General features: G+C 38.3%; 1 protein-coding gene across 1 annotated transcript in view; it reads right to left on the bottom strand.

Annotated features, from left to right (window-relative positions):
* PKHD1 (PKHD1 ciliary IPT domain containing fibrocystin/polyductin) overlaps positions 1–18235 on the bottom strand; it is a 465580-nt gene that overhangs the window by 44967 nt on the left and 402378 nt on the right. Inside the window, exon 60 of the mRNA XM_077999818.1 lies at positions 515–1532. Within this exon, the coding sequence (XP_077855944.1) occupies positions 515–1532 (1018 nt within the window). The remainder of the gene's footprint in view (positions 1–514; positions 1533–18235) is intronic.

The raw sequence follows: 18235 nt of genomic DNA, 5'->3' as shown, positions 1-18235 counted from the left end.
GATGGTTGATGGTTGTATAGAAGTAATCACTACCCATTAAATACTAATAGCTTATTAGCACTATCACAAATAAAATGATACAGCAGTAGCAACAGAATAATATCTATTTCACTTTACCAACCCTAGAACCTAGTCTATTGCTTAAATTCATTAAATAAATAAATAAACGATCAAATGAACTAAAAACAAGTTGCTTCCAAAAAATCTCTTCCCACATGCTTTTCACTTTAAGGAATCAAAATATAATGTTTTCTACCACCTTGGAAATAGAATAATCATGAAAAATATGAATTTAATACACAATCTAAAAACTAAGAATTTAAGTCTTTAAATGACACTTTGAATTTTTATTCTTAAAAAGCAGACGAGTTATATGATTCAGTGTAAGTACATTGACATTTGCAACATATGTCAATATGGACCTAAAAAATCAGCCCTTTTGCAACATATGTCAATATGGACCTAAAAAATCAGCCCTCACCCTCATTTGGATGTGAATATAATTAGTACTTACCCATAGCCAATGACTCCCTTTGACTGAGTAACTAGTAAGGCCCCAATAGTCATATTCAGAATATTCTCTAGTACCCCAGTCTGTTGAGCAGTGATGACTTGATGAGCCAAGTTCTGTAATTTGTTACTTGATAAGGATGAAATCATTCCAGTACTCCTTACTGTTGGCGAATCACCGATTTCAATGACAATCACTTTTGACATAGTTTCCACAGTCGTTGGGGGTGAAGACCTATATGAGTTCATTTCCATCATGAGAGGCCTACGTTGACTGACTCTTCTATAATGACTAGCGCAAGTCACAGTCGGGCAATTGCGCTTTCTTTTTGCTCTACTGTCAGCAATGGCCTTTAAGGTCTCTTCATGGCCAGGTATCTCATGAAGAAACCTGATTTGGTTTTGGCCAATCTGTAAGAAGTTAGTTAGTCTTTCGAGTATTACTATTTCCCAGCCTTTTTCTAAGACTGAAACCATCACAGTGAGGGCCAAGTGAATGGAAACACTTGAGCGTATTTCAATGGGCTCCTCTCCTTGTAGTACAACATACAAGAGGTTATCCATGATGTTGAAATAGTTGGCACCAATAGATTCATTCAGCAATAAGGAAGCTGACTGAACCAGAGTGGGTGGAATAAAACTTTCCCCTAAGAAGACGTGGGGGTTCTGGAGCTCATGGTAGAATACAGCCAAGAGAAGCTTGGAGGTACTTTTGTTCCCCAATAGAAAAAAACGCAAAACTTGAGGAGTTTCATCCATGAAGCAGACCTTGGTGATTTGCCTGGTGGGTAAGATAGAATAGAAAGTAGACACCGACCCAGAGGTAGAGCAGGGAATATTGGCATTTACACTACTAAAGATGTCAACAAAACCACTAGTCACAGATACAACTGGATATAACTTCTGAATTGCCCAAGTGGCATCAGCGCCATCAAGAATGAGGACCACTTGGTCAGTCTGTTTGCAGACGAATCCTTGCATCAGAAATCGGTATGTACATTTCTGTTCTTCTCTATATGTACCTATAAAAGAAAAGAAACAAAACAAGCTATATGTGAATTACAATCTCTCAATGATGATTTGTAATCCATCACTGTCGCCATCATCTATAACCTGATAAAATATTTATTACACATCTAATTGTGCCAGATACTGAGAATGTAAGGAAGATTGGGGCAAAATATAAAAAGATAAGTACATTAAATAATAGTTCTTTAATGTATTTTTAAAGTACATGTTACATAATATGTTATTTAAAGTTAATAATGGAGATAATAACTGAGAAAAGGAGTTGAAGAAGTAAAAGAGTCAAGACAATGAAATAATTATCAAGGGCCCCTGAGAGAAAAACAAGATAAACTGGTTTTTGCTACTCTCACACATTCCATATAACACAAAATACCTCACCTCTGGTCACCAAAATATGTAGGTATTTCTCCACACCAACAACCAATTCTCCAGCGGATACAAACTGGGTGTCATATAATTTAACCAAATTCTGATACTAAACAGTTAGTGCAGACTCCACAAGGTAAGGGCTCAGTCTTACAAGCATGCCCCTATTTCAGACACCAATTGCAAATCTTAGGTTGTGACCTGTGCTTCTGAACAACTGGCTATAAATCAGGGCTCTCATGACTCCCTCCTTGAATTCAATTAACTTGCTAGAGAGGCTCACAGAACTCAGGGAAACATTTACTTATGTTTTCTCATTTATTATAAAGGATGCAGACGAACAGACAGATGGAAGAGATGCATAGGACAAGGCATGTGGGAAGGGACATGGAGCTTCCATGCCCTCTCTGCATGTGCCACCCTCAAGACATTTCCATGTGTTCAGCCACCTGAAAGCTCTTCTAATCCTGTCCTTTCGGGCTTTCATGGAGGCTTCATTATGTGGGTATGATTGACTAAGTTATTTGTTGTTGGTGATTGACTCAACCTTCAGACCCTCTCCTTTCCCCTGAGATGGGGATGGTGAGGAGATGAGGCTTGAAGTTCCAACCCTCTAGTCACATGGTTGGTTCCCCTGGCAACCAGTCCCTATCCTGAGGCTATCCAGTAGTTGAGGCATCAGCTTGTCAGAAAAAAAAAGGACATTCCTATCACCCAGGAAATTCCAAGGGATTTAGGAACCTTGTATCGGATGTTTCTATCACTCGGGGAATTACAAATGTCTTAGGGCTTCTGTGTCAGCAACCAGAGTCAAAGATCAAATATTCGAACAAAAGAGTCTCCTAGCACTACCGATTTTAGTAGCTCTGCCTCAGGAACCAGAAATATAGATACAGGTGTAGATATAGATATAGATCTAGGTGTAGATATAGATCTAGATACAGATATAGATACAGATTTAGATATAGATATAGATATAGAAAGAATCTCACAATATTATAGCTCCATAATAGAAATAGGGTACAAGAGAAGGGGTAGTATCCTAGTGAATGGGAGAAGAGGTAGATGGAGGGGAAAGGGTGGAACAGAGAAATTATGGAGGCATATTAAAATTGAAGAGGTGTATCTGACCAGATTGTGAAAGAGTTTGGATGTCAAACTATATAATTTTCTCATACTCTATTTTTCCCCAAACATAAAAAGTAAAGAAATACAAGAAGAGGGAAAGAAGAAAGTAGTAACTTGGAAAGTTGTTGATATTAAGGAGCCCAAGTTGAGGATGGTGAAGGTTAATAAAAACATTTAAAGGAACAGTGTTGATGAGGGCGGAGCAAGATGGCCGAATAGGAACAGCTCCAGTCTCCAACTCCCAGCGCGAGCGACACAGAAGACCGGTGATTTCTGCATTTTCAACTGAGGTACTGGGTTCATCTCACTGGGGAGTGCCGGACGATCGGTGCTGGTCAGCTGCTGCAGCCCGACCAGCGAGAGCTGAAGCAGGGCGAGGCATTGCCTCACCTGGGAAGCGCAAGGGGGAAGGGAATCTCTTTTCCTAGCCAGGGGAACTGAGACACACAACACCTGGAAAATCGGGTAACTCCCACCCCAATACTGCGCTTTAAGCAAACAGGCACACCAGGAGATCATATCCCACACCTGGCCGGGAGGGTCCCACACCCACGGAGCCTCCCTCATTGCTAGCACAGCAGTCTGTGATCTACCAGCAAGGCAGCAGCGAGGCTGGGGGAGGGGCGCCCGCCATTGCTGAGGCTTAAGTAGGTAAACAAAGCTGCTGGGAAGCTCGAACTGGGTGGAGCTCACAGCAGCTCAAGGAAACCTGCCTGTCTCTGTAGACTCCACCTCTGGGGACAGGGCAATAACAAACACAACCGAAACCTTTACAGACGCAAACGACTCTGTCTGACAGCTTTGAAGAGAGCAGTGGATCTCCCAACACAGAGGTTGAGATCTGAAAAGGGACAGACTCCCTGCTCAAGTGGGTCCCTGACCCCTGAGTAGCCTAACTGGGAGACATCCCCCACTAGGGGCAGTCTGACACCCCACACCTCACAGGGTGGAGTACACCCCTGAGAGGAAGCTTCCAAAGCAAGAATCAGACAGGTACACTCGCTGTTCAGAAATATTCTATCTTCTGCAGCCTCTGCTGCTGATACCCAGGCAAACAGGATCTGGAGTGGACCTCAAGCAATCTCCAACAGACCTACAGCTGAGGGTCCTGACTGTTAGAAGGAAAACTATCAAACAGGAAGGACACCTACACCAAAACCCCATCAGTACATCACCATCATCAAAGACCAGAGGCAGATAAAACCACAAAGATGGGGAAAAAGCAGGGCAGAAAAGCTGGAAGTTCAAAAAATAAGAGCACATCTCCCCCGGCAAAGGAGCGCAGCTCATCACCAGCAACGGATCAAAGCTGGACGGAGAATGACTTTGACGAGATGAGAGAAGAAGGCTTCAGTCCATCAAATTTCTCAGAGCTAAAGGAGGAATTACGTACCCAGCGCAAAGAAACTAAAAATCTTGAAAAAAAAGTGGAAGAATTGATGGCTAGAGTAATTAATGCAGAGAAGGTCCTAAACGAAATGAAAGAGATGAAAACCATGACACGAGAAATACGTGACAAATGCACAAGCTTCAGTAACCGACTCGATCAACTGGAAGAAAGAGTATCTGCGATTGAGGATCAAATGAATGAAATGAAGCGAGAAGAGAAACCAAAAGAAAAAAGAAGAAAAAGAAATGAACAAAGCCTGCAAGAAGTATGGGATTATGTAAAAAGACCAAATCTACGTCTGATTGGGGTGCCTGAAAGTGAGGGGGAAAATGGAACCAAGTTGGAAAACACTCTTCAGGATATCATCCAGGAGAACTTCCCCAACCTAGTAGGGCAGGCCAACATTCAAATCCAGGAAATACAGAGAACACCACAAAGATACTCCTCGAGAAGAGCAACTCCAAGACACATAATTGCCAGATTCACCAAAGTTGAAATGAAGGAAAAAATCTTAAGGGCAGCCAGAGAGAAAGGTCGGGTTACCCACAAAGGGAAGCCCATCAGACTAACAGCAGATCTCTCGGCAGAAACTCTCCAAGCCAGAAGAGAGTGGGGGCCAATATTCAACATTCTTAAAGAAAAGAATTTTAAACCCAGAATTTCATATCCAGCCAAACTAAGTTTCATAAGTGAAGGAGAAATAAAATCCTTTACAGATAAGCAAATGCTTAGAGATTTTGTCACCACTAGGCCTGCCTTACAAGAGACCCTGAAGGAAGCACTCAACATGGAAAGGAACAACCAGTACCAGCCATTGCAAAAACATGCCAAAATGTAAAGACCATCGAGGCTAGGAAGAAACTGCATCAACTAATGAGCAAAATAACCAGTTAATATCATAATGGCAGGATCAAGTTCACACATAACAATCTTAACCTTAAATGTAAATGGACTAAATGCTCCAATTAAAAGACACAGACTGGCAAACTGGATAAAGAGTCAAGACCCATCAGTCTGCTGTATTCAGGAGACCCATCTCACACGCAGAGACATACATAGGCTCAAAATAAAGGGATGGAGGAAGATTTACCAAGCAAATGGAGAACAAAAAAAAGCGGGGGTTGCAATACTAGTCTCTGATAAAACAGACTTTAAACCATCAAAGATCAAAAGAGACAAAGAAGGCCATTACATAATGGTAAAGGGATCAATTCAACAGGAAGAGCTAACTATCCTAAATATATATGCACCCAATACAGGAGCACCCAGATTCATAAAGCAAGTCCTTAGAGACTTACAAAGAGACTTAGACTCCCATACAATAATAATGGGAGACTTCAACACTCCACTGTCAACATTAGACAGATCAACGAGACAGAAAGTTAACAAGGATATCCAGGAATTGAACTCAGCTCTGCACCAAGCAGACCTAATAGACATCTATAGAACTCTCCACCCCAAATCAACAGAATATACATTCTTCTCAGCACCACATCGTACTTACTCCAAAATCGACCACGTAATTGGAAGTAAAGCACTCCTCAGCAAATGTACAAGAACAGAAATTATAACAAACTGTCTCTCAGACCACAGTGCAATCAAACTAGAACTCAGGACTAAGAAACTCAATCAAAACTGCTCAACTACATGGAAACTGAACAACCTGCTCCTGAATGACTACTGGGTACATAACGAAATGAAGGCAGAAATAAAGATGTTCTTTGAAACCAATGAGAACAAAGATACAACATACCAGAATCTCTGGGACACATTTAAAGCAGTGTGTAGAGGGAAATTTATAGCACTAAATGCCCACAAGAGAAAGCAGGAAAGATCTAAAATTGACACTCTAACATCACAATTAAAAGAACTAGAGAAGCAAGAGCAAACACATTCGAAAGCTAGCAGAAGGCTAGAAATAACTAAGATCAGAGCAGAACTGAAGGAGATAGAGACACAAAAAACCCTCCAAAAAATCAATGAATCCAGGAGTTGGTTTTTTGAAAAGATCAACAAAATTGACAGACCACTAGCAAGACTAATAAAGAAGAAAAGAGAGAAGGATCAAATCGACGCAATTAAAAATGATAAAGGGGATATCACCACCGACCCCACAGAAATACAAACTACCATCAGAGAATACGATAAACACCTCTACGCAAATAAACTGGAAAATCTAGAAGAAATGGATAATTTCCTGGACACTTACACTCTTCCAAGACTAAACCAGGAAGAAGTTGAATCCCTGAATAGACCAATAGCAGGCTCTGAAATTGAGGCAATAATTAATAGCCTACCAACCAAAAAAAGTCCAGGACCAGATGGATTCACAGCTGAATTCTACCAGAGATACAAGGAGGAGTTGGTACCATTCCTTCTGAAACTATTCCAATCAATAGAAAAAGAGGGAATCCTCCCTAACTCATTTTATGAGGCCAACATCATCCTGATACCAAAGCCTGGCAGAGACACAACAAAAAAAGAGAATTTTAGACCAATATCCCTGATGAACATCGATGCAAAAATCCTCAATAAAATACTGGCAAACCGGATTCAGCAACACATCAAAAAGCTTATCCACTATGATCAAGTGGGCTTCATCCCTGCGATGCAAGGCTGGTTCAACATTCGCAAATCAATAAACATAATCCAGCATATAAACAGAACCAAAGACAAGAACCACATGATTATCTCAATTGATGCAGAAAAGGCTTTTGACAAAATTCAACAGCCCTTCATGCTAAAAACGCTCAATAAATTTGGTATTGATGGAACGTACCTCAAAATAATAACAGCTATTTATGACAAACCCACAGCCAATATCATACTGAATGGGCAAAAACTGGAAAAATTCCCTTTGAAAACTGGCACAAGACAGGGATGCCCTCTCTCACCACTCCTATTCAACATAGTGTTGGAAGTTCTGGCCAGGGCAATTAGGCAAGAGAAAGAAATCAAGGGTATTCAGTTAGGAAAACAAGAAGTCAAACTGTCCCTGTTTGCAGATGACATGATTGTATATTTAGAAAACCCCATTGTCTCAGCCCAAAATCTCCTTAAGCTGATAAGCAACTTCAGCAAAGTCTCAGGATACAAAATTAATGTGCAAAAATCACAAGCATTCTTATACACCAGTAACAGACAAACAGAGAGCCAAATCAGGAATGAACTTCCATTCACAATTGCTTCAAAGAGAATCAAATACCTAGGAATCCAACTTACAAGGGATGTAAAGGACCTCTTCAAGGAGAACTACAAACCACTGCTCAGTGAAATCAAAGAGGACACAAACAAATGGAAGAACATACCATGCTCATGGATAGGAAGAATCAATATCGTGAAAATGGCCATACTGCCCAAGGTAATTTATAGATTCAATGCCATCCCCATCAAGCTACCAATGAGTTTCTTCACAGAATTGGAAAAAACTGCTTTAAAGTTCATATGGAACCAAAAAAGAGCCCGCATCTCCAAGACAATCCTAAGTCAAAAGAACAAAGCTGGAGGCATCACACTACCTGACTTCAAACTATACTACAAGGCTACAGTAACCAAAACAGCATGGTACTGGTACCAAAACAGAGATATAGACCAATGGAACAGAACAGAGTCCTCAGAAATAATACCACACATCTACAGCCATCTGATCTTTGACAAACCTGAGAGAAACAAGAAATGGGGAAAGGATTCCCTATTTAATAAATGGTGCTGGGAAAATTGGCTAGCCATAAGTAGAAAGCTGAAACTGGATCCTTTCCTTACTCCTTATACGAAAATTAATTCAAGATGGATTAGAGACTTAAATGTTAGACCTAATACCATAAAAATCCTAGAGGAAAACCTAGGTAGTACCATTCAGGACATAGGCATGGGCAAAGACTTCATGTCTAAAACATCAAAAGCAACGGCAGCAAAAGCCAAAATTGACAAATGGGATCTCATTAAATTAAAGAGCTTCTGCACAGCAAAAGAAACTACCATCAGAGTGAACAGGCAACCTACAGAATGGGAGAAAATTTTTGCAATCTACTCATCTGACAAAGGGCTAATATCCAGAACCTACAAAGAACTCCAACAAATTTACAAGAAAAAAACAAACAACCCCATCAAAAAGTGGGCAAAGGATATGAACAGACATTTCTCAAAAGAAGACATTCATACAGCCAACAGACACATGAAAAAATGCTCATCATCGCTGGCCATCAGAGAAATGCAAATCAAAACCACAATGAGATACCATCTCACACCAGTTAGAATGGCAATCATTAAAAAGTCAGGAAACAACAGGTGCTGGAGAGGATGTGGAGAAATAGGAACACTTTTACACTGTTGGTGGGATTGTAAACTAGTTCAACCATTATGGAAAACAGTATGGCGATTCCTCAAGGATCTAGAACTAGATGTACCATATGACCCAGCCATCCCATTACTGGGTATATACCCAAAGGATTATAAATTATGCTGCTATAAAGACACATGCACACGTATGTTTATTGCAGCACTATTCACAATAGCAAAGACTTGGAATCAACCCAAATGTCCATCAGTGACAGATTGGATTAAGAAAATGTGGCACATATACACCATGGAATACTATGCAGCCATCAAAAAGGATGAGTTTGCGTCCTTTGTAGGGACATGGATGCAGCTGGAAACCATCATTCTTAGCAAACTATCACAAGAACAGAAAACCAAACACCGCATGTTCTCACTCATAGGTGGGAACTGAACAATGAGATCACTTGGACTCAGGAAGGGGAACATCACACACAGGGGCCTATCATGGGGAGGGGGGAGGGGGGAGGGATTGCATTGGGAGTTATACCTGATGTAAATGATGAGTTGATGGGTGCAGCACACCAACATGGCACAAGTATACATATGTAACAAACCTGCACGTTATGCACATGTACCCTACAACTTAAAGTATAATAATAATAAATAAATAAATAAATTAAAAAAAAATTAAAAAAAAAATAAATAAAAAATAAAGGAACAGTGTTATTCATTATTCCCACCATTCCTAATAGTGCCTCTATGAAGCTAGAATAGTTCTTGTTTTGAATCCACAGGGATATTTTGTTGTCCACAGGGATATTTTGTTTTCCAACAAAGAATTTCTTTGACTTAAAATTTATATTCACAAAATCATTCTGTATTGTTTTCTAGATTTTTAAAATTTGCCTTAGTGCAAGTTCATAAAAGTAGCCTAAGAAATGGAACAAAAAATCAAATTATTTTTAATGTAGGAAATACTAGATTTGCGTATAATCTAGTCTTTCCTATATCCTTCCATCCACATGATATAATTATAAATCTATGCTAAACCTGTCCATGGTGTTAATAAATTTAACTACCAAAGTGTTGGTTCAAGAGTAGGGCACATGATTTACTTTTTCTTCAACAATAATAGCAAAAACAGGGGTGATTAAAAGTTACAAGGAAAATTATAAAATACTTAAAACAACAATAATTATAATTCTACTACATTAAAATTTTTGGAATGAAGTTAAAACAGTGCTTTTATGGGAAAATTTATAGTGTTAAATGCTTATATAAGCAAAGAAGAATTATCTAAAAGCAATGCCCTATGGTACTACCTCAAGAATTTTGAAAAAAGATATAATGGACAGCATGGTGATTGTAGTTAATAATACTGTATGGTATAACTAAAATTTGCTAAGAAGGTAGATCTTAAATATTCTCATCTCTCTCTCTCTCACACACACACACACACACAAGCAAAAAGGTAATATGAGGTAATGGATATATTAATTAGCTTTCACAATGTATATGCATATCAAAACATCACATTACATAGTATATCTATAGTATATCCTAAATATTTAAAATTGTATTTGTCAATTATGTCTCATAAAAGCTAGAAAAAATACAAGACTTGCATGTCTAAAAGAATTTTAAGGAATTTAGAAAAAGAGCACAACAAAGTGAAAGAAAGGAAATAGTCAATATGATAGCAGAAATCAATGAATTAGAAAAGAAACAACAACAAAACAATATAAAACAACAGAGGAAGCGGTTCTCGGGAAACAGCAACAAAATTGACTAACCCTTCCTAGACTAATCAAAATAAAAAGAATACAAATCACCAATTTCGAGAATGAAAGAAAGATTATCATTACAGATTCTGCAGAAGAAAAAATGAGAAACTATTACAAACAAGCATTAGCCAACACATTCAACAATTTAGATAAAGTAGACAAATTTCTTTAAAATTGACACAAGATAAAACAGAAATTTTGGCCTGTTCTATGTCTCTTAATGAAATTGGATTCATTACATTGAATGCTAAATGATTAAATAAAAATTTAATTATCAAATTTAAAGGAATAGTCACTTTCACATTGTGGTTTTTTTTTCCCTGTGATTATATCATAGGATAACTCTAATGTTAATCAAGAGTTGTCTTCAGAAGCATGGATCCAGTATGAAGGGAATTAATTGCATGGTCTTAACGGCCCTACAAATTTTGTTTTGAGATCCTGATGCACCAGTCTCTATTACAGTTATATCTTTTCCAAGTAAGATAGTTAGGTAACATTTCCTCATGGGAGATCTTCGAATCACAGTGGTTTCCCTTTTCTAAACTTGGCAGCTCACTCTCCTTTTTATACATTTTTTTCAGCCATGCTGATGTCATTAATTAATCACTCACATTCCATCCAATTTTATAAATCTCCGGCTTTCTTCTTCCTGCTTCTCATCTAGGAGATATAATGTCTTAAAGTGACCTCTAGAGATGTACAGTTCTGTTAGAATTATAAATAAATAATTAAACTAAAACAATCACATCCTTTGTTGATGATTCTCAATCATTCTCTGCTACTATCTAACTGTATGTAATTTGATAAATCACATGACATTAGTAGGCATCAGTGTTCTTAAGGGTTATCTCTCCAGGCCAGGGACAGTATCTTATCTCTAAATCACCACAAGGGTCAACATTCTACTGCAAGCAGAGTAGATGGTTTTAATATATAAATTAGTTGATTGATATGTAATGTCCTTTTCAAAATTCCTATTCTTCAAATCACTTTATGTGTTCTTGTCAAGTGTCTAATAATAACTCTTACTCTATAGTGCAAATATATTTTAAGTCAACTCAGCGTAACAATTATAATTGAGTATATCACAAAAATTTATTGTATCATCCTCTAAATTGATTTCTAATATATGTTAGGCAATATTGTAATGCATCTTTTTCACATGTATCCATAAGATCGAAATTATGGCTGACTATACTTTTATAAATTTTCTTCTGCTATTGTATCACATAGTTGATTTGTCCACAACAGGTTCTGTTGTAATAAAACATTTTTGGAACAATTCCTCTATTCATTAAACAAATACACATGGAGGAACATAAGTGTTTCTTTCATACCTCCATTCCTTATGACAGGTAATTTCCAAGGCCAAAATAATTAAAAAATGGCCTTTTAAAATGTAATTAACATTTTTTGGAGTAATAAGGTACAGGAGCTATACTAGTAGGATGTATACCTTCAAAGAGGCCCAGTGATATGATTCTTTTTTTACTTATTTATTTATTTTTACATATTCCACCCAGAAACCAATCCATCATAAAGGCTGGTCACCCAAGCCATTTCTGCCCTAAGGATCCAAAGTTCCCCATTCCACTATTCAGTCATGACACTTGATGAAAAAGAATATGACAAACTACCTAGATAGAAGGCAGGAGCTTGAGAGGGAGAGAAAGAGACAGAAGGAGAGAAGGGTTTGACTTGTGCTAGGTTGGAGCTCGAGAGAGCACAATCTCTGTTGGAAGTGTGTGATGCAAAGACTTTGCACACCCTGGAGATTTTAGCTCAGGCCCGGCCCATGAGGAAACTCAGGAATAAGAATATAGACAATGAAAAGTCACAAATCTTTATGACCCATTGGAATTTTGTATGAATTTAATTACAAACCCTAGATTGTGGTAAGGAATTGAATAAACATTTATTTGGATTCCTTGTGCATGCAGTAAGATTTTGTTACTATGGCTCCTCTCTCTTCAATAATAAGGAGCTAGTTGCCATATTGTTATTATTAAGCACTGTGCTAAAACTAGAGATCAAATGCCAGGCTTCTCAATGATGTGTTAGTTATTTGCTTGTTTAAACTTAGCCAATTACCTTCCTGATTACAAAGGAACTAGTGCAGTGCCAATTACACGCATTGTTTTTATACCTATTTTCTCCTATGTTTATGTTTTAAACCTCTGTGTATGAACACCTTGCTATGAAAGAACCACATGGATTTTGATTTCTCATATCTGGTTGGAGATTTACCCCTATAACCTTCACAAAGTTAATAATTAGTATCTTCTTATTTAAATAAAGCGTTTCATCATATATTAGTTATTATAAAATATTCTCATCATTGTTTCCTTTCTACACTCCCCAAAAATGAAAAATATACTCATTTTGATTCAAGGTAAGAATAAAGAATATTTAAATTACTTCGGTTCAGATCTGCTTGACAAAACATACAACATATATTTCTCCAGAATATACCCTTCACAATGTTTTCTACCCTAGGAAAAAAACTGTACCAAAAAAATCTGTAATAAACAACCAATTAGTTATATTTTAAGGCTAGGTAGTCTTGTGACAGATATACTTTTTCTAGCCCAATGTTTCTCAGAAGTCAGAGCTGAGGTTTCTTTGATAGTAATATGAGAATGATGATTGGGATGTGACTGCCCCAAACTCTTTACAGAGATGAAGCTGTATACAAGTAGCTTTACCCACTGAGGGGAAAAATGATTTGTACATCAGATACATTATTGCGGATAAGTAGAAAATTTTCCTTTTATAAAGAAAGTTAAAACAGACCCCAAAAAACCCCACAAATTAAATAATCCCTCCACACAATTAGTCATCTCTGATAATACAAGCCTATTTCAGCAAGAATTTTTACCTTAGAGCTTTGACAATAAGGATTCTGTACAAATGAAGTGCCTTACATGAGCTGAAAAGTAGGTTCTTTTACCTTTCATGTCATTGGAATAAAACAGTCTGACACAATGAAACTGTGAGAAACAGCTCATGCACAGATATTATAATTCAGAGTATCTTAAAATGTACATTTCAAAAAGGTAGATTGTTGTGTTTAGATGCAAGCTGAGGTGCTGTAGATAATAGAGAACTCATAAAAAGAAAGAGACTAATGTTGGAGGGAGTGGATGACTGACACAGTAAGCTCTCTGAGAGGCTAAAGAAGAATGGGGTCCACAGACCTCTTAAAGATGGGATTGGATAGGTTGAAAGACTTCATCTCCCATGGAGCAGGAAGGAGAGCAGAGAGTGTAAGTGCATGTGGAGGTGTGTGGGAGATTGAAAGGACTCTATCTGCTGGGAGGTGTGAGGCAAGCATGGTTATTGACAGAAAGTCAAGTATGAGGGTGAGTATTGGGGGCTAAGATGAAGGGCAGGAAAGTTGGGTCCAATGTTTGTGGATTGAGAAGATGGTATAAAACAGTCATTGTGAAAGAGGTGCAAACTTAGTCTTTCTGTTATTTTAGTGCTTGTACAATGGAGGGAACAATTCTATAAAAGTAGGTACAAAGGTATGAATTTAAAATTTGGAGTGGGAATGAATTATTTAAAATGATAAAAAAATCACAACACAATTATGTTTTAAAAACCTCATAAGTACCACAAACATGATAAAATCTAAGAAAAAGTACTATGTATACTACCCAGCTCACCTCTGTATCATTTTTCCTATATTTTATTGTTTAACTGTTGTATTGTTTCTTCATATAACAACAATGTTGTAATACTTTTTATAGAGAAGATAGAAAGATAATTTAGTTTTTTCTATAGCTTGGATGATTGACATTGTTTTCCATAATTTCATTGTTAGTTTAGAAGAATTTCTTTCAGCTTCACAACTCATTATTTGTATGTGTAAATGTTTAGAATTTTTGTCAAATGTGGGAAGTCTCTCAGAAAGGTTTTCTCATGTATGAGCTGTAATACTTGAATAAATGTTCACAGAGTAGCTTTTATTGGACTGTTACCCCAGTCCTACATCTCTTATACCTTTCACTTTCTCCTCATGCTTTAGGATATGTTCATAAACCAGTGTGACCTAGGGTCTGGCTTCTGTGTGTTGCAGCACTGGGTAAGTTGACATATATGTCTACTAATAATTTTAGATAGAAGTGATTAGGAACCACACAAATCACACCCTACTAAGCCCAAATCAAATGCATGTCCAATTCAATTTCCCCTTAGCTAGATTTCAAAAATGCTGTAGTTAGTCCACTGTCGCTCAACCCCCACCACTTATGATGAAGGAATATTTAGAGTGGAAAGAGAGAATTATCCTAATTCTGGTTAAAATATGTTAATTTTGAAAATTTTACAAAGCACAGATCTATGCAAACACATAGCTGAGATTCGTTTTGGAGCCTTGGAAGGGGCCCATGTAAGTGAAGAGCCTGAAACCTAATCTTAATCATCTTCACAGAAAATTTAGTCGGCTTGTGTTGCGGAGAATGGATGTGTACTTGCTTTGGTTATACCCAGTAAGATGGAATGGACAAATAGAATGGCTGAGTTTATTCAAGGTTGGGTTCATGCCCGGCTATGCGAAGGACAAAGAGTCACAGGTTTTAAAGGTATATACAAAGAAGTGATGATAAGAAAGCATAGTTCATTTCAGCTGCATAAGAAGGGAAATGAAGGGAAGGCACTCATGCATGTTAGAAAAATGTACATGGCGGCCGGGCGCGGTGGCTCACGCCTGTAATCCCAGCACTTTGGGAGGCCGAGGCGGGCGGATCACGAGGTTAGGAGATCGAGACCATCCTGGCTAACATGGTGAAACCCCGTCTCTACTAAAAATACAAAAAATCAGCCAGGTGCGGTGGCGGGCACCCATAGTCCCAGTTACTCAGGAAACTGAGGCAGGAGAATGGCATGAACACTGGAGGCGGAGTTTGCAGTCAGCTGAGATCGCGCCACTGCACTCCAGCCTGGGCCATAGAGCGAGGCTCCATCACCAAAAAAAAAAAAAAAAAAAGGAGAAAGAAAAATGCACATGGCAATGAGTTTAAGGCCACAAGGAAGGGACTCTTGAACAACTGAGTTAGAAAGACCTGAATTATTCCTTGAAAGTAGGGTACTTAAATTCATGATTTTTAAGGCCAGTCATCATGACAATTTCAATGCTGTCACTGTGTCAGTGAATAGTAAGGTACAGTGGGGGGAAAGCATATCTGATAGGAAATACTAACAACAATGGTTAACATTTACTGAAGGCGTTCTCTGCGTCTGGTATTCTTCTAGAGAGGACTTGAAGATGAGATGAACAATGAGAGATAATATATAAACTGACAATGTCTAGACCAGATACCAAAATAGAACTCTGACCAACAAGCAGCAGTAACCAGTCCTAGAAGACCAAATAATAATCCCTGAAACCACACGCCTCAAACAGCCAGAACTTGATTAATAACTGTCAGTTTCCCTGTTTTCCCTGATAATTCCCCAATTTTTGCCTCAGTTTCCAACTTAGAACCAATCAGAGAAAGCAAAATATGTATCCATAACCAATCACATAGGATGCCCCACTTCTAGTTTGCCTGTGTCCAGCTTCCCCACGCCAACAGCATTAATCAAAGCATTAACCTGAAGCTTTCCCTTTTTTCCACACTCTTAAAGCCTCTTTAAGCTTTCCTGCTTTTCTGTGTGCCTTTGCATCTCTACCAAGTTGAAGCGATAGTGGCTGACTCTCTTGCCATAGCAAGTTCAGATAAATAACAATTGCCAGTTCTTTGCATAGTCCTTGTTCATTTTCATAGCAGTCAAGGTTTTGAATGAATTATCCACCTTAAGAAAATCACGAAAGAGTGAGGATGAAGAAGAACAGTGATCCAGTTTCTTTGGCCTTCAGGGAGTGAAGAGCCTTCCGATTATGTCAATAAGACTCGTGAAGTAGGTAGTCAGCCAGATGGTGTCAGCCTCGGAGGGGTAGGGGTTTTATTAAAGGATATTATATAGGGCATGAGAGCAGCATGGAAACATGAAAGACACCTTAAGGGTTGAGAGTGTGGCTTAAAGAGGCTTTAAAAAGAGTGGCATCTTTAGAAGATGGCTAGGTTCCAGTTGAGGTAAACAAGTGAGAAGAATGTTCTTTGAAAATAAAGAAAAGTTTGCTGATCCCAAATTCAAACTTTCTCACAGCACCAGGAACAACTTTTGGAGGAATGGAGTAAAAGGTTGAGTGAGCCCGTGAATGGATTGGGAAGGAGATGTGTATTCTAGAGATGGTAGATAGAGAGTGGCAGACTTGTAGGTAGTGACTGAGGCAAGCCGGGATATTAAGAAAAACATATTGCCTCCTTATACTAATAGTGGTGTAAAAATTAGGGACTATCAGAGGAGCCTGAAGGGTTTCCCACAGTTTTTATCAATGGGAGGCTCGGGTATACTGTTTAAGGAGATCTTATGTGGCAGGATGGTGGTCACCCCATGGTCATTTCAGCTAACACACAATGATTGCTTAGGAGAGCTATAGGTACAGATATATCTGTTAAGAAGCCCACAGACTGATGAGTGTGGTGCTTGGAAGTGGGACAGGCCAGGATAGAGATTAGAATAGCAAAGAAGAAGCTTTGACCTCACTACAAAGATGCGCTCAAAACATAAGGCTGGTGGTCTTCCTTCCTCTTTTCCTTCCTTCTTCCTTCTTCAATCCTTTTCTTCCTTCTCTACTTCCTTTCCCTAAAACTTTCTAATAGCAAGTTTAATTATCCACAGTTCATAGATAAAAAACTTGAGTGACAGCAATTTTAACTCAGTATAATTAGTAGTAATGATGAAGACGAGGAAGAAGAAAAAAAGGCATACTTCTAAACCTCTACGTGTCCCTTTGGCAAAGTTAAATGTAGTCTAAATAACTTCCCTTTGGGCCTGAGTTTAGACTTAAGATTCAGGGTGATGATTTATCCTGTGAGAGAGGAGCTGTAATAACTAGAAGTTCTCTCTGCACAATTTATTGACAGGCACACATGGAAAAGTTTTTGACGATTTGTCATATCACATATTTGGCAAGAGTCCATTTGCTGTGTTATGTCTTCATTTGGCCCTTTTAATATTTTATCATACTATCCCAGCAGTATAAAGATATAGCCACATATTTAACAAAGACAATAGCCTAAGGATTATCAACAAGCAATGTTAATTGTCCACTTTTGTAGCCAGAATTGAAATCCTGGTCTTCATAAATTGAAAATATATATATATGTGTGTGTGTGTGTGTGTGTGTGTGTGTGTGTGTGTGTGTGGTGTGTGTATATATATACACACACATATATATATATATATTCAGAGTTTACCAGTGACTAAGGGATGGGGTGGTTTGTCAGTATCTTATCATTCATTTTCCTAGGTCACCTTTAATCAACCCTCATATTTTAATTTTGGCGTGAGGCAAAAATAAAGCACATGTAAGCAGGGTTCCAGAGCCACTAAATGGGTGTAGTTCTTAATTATGGCAGAGAATACACATTAACTGCTTAAGAGGGTGACAGACCTCAGAGCTCAATCCCCAGGCACTACTGGCAGGAGACTGCAGTGACAGTCCAGCATCACTTCTATAGAGCGTTCCGTTTTTCCTTCCTCTGGATTTGTTTTCTTCCTGCTTCTCTCACTTGGGGAAGGTTTAGTTTTGAGTAATAATTATCTTTCTCCCTTGTTTTTGTCTTTTATTTTCTCCCACTTCTCCAAATGGCCTATCTGCCAGTCACAATTTTTGTGGTCTGCAATTCTGATCACT

The sequence above is a fragment of the Macaca mulatta genome, chromosome 4 (assembly GCF_049350105.2).
Source record: "Macaca mulatta isolate MMU2019108-1 chromosome 4, T2T-MMU8v2.0, whole genome shotgun sequence".
NCBI lineage: Eukaryota > Metazoa > Chordata > Mammalia > Primates > Cercopithecidae > Macaca > Macaca mulatta.
The sequence above is the reverse complement of the archived record's forward strand: the minus strand, read 5'-3'. Positions and strand labels throughout refer to the sequence as shown.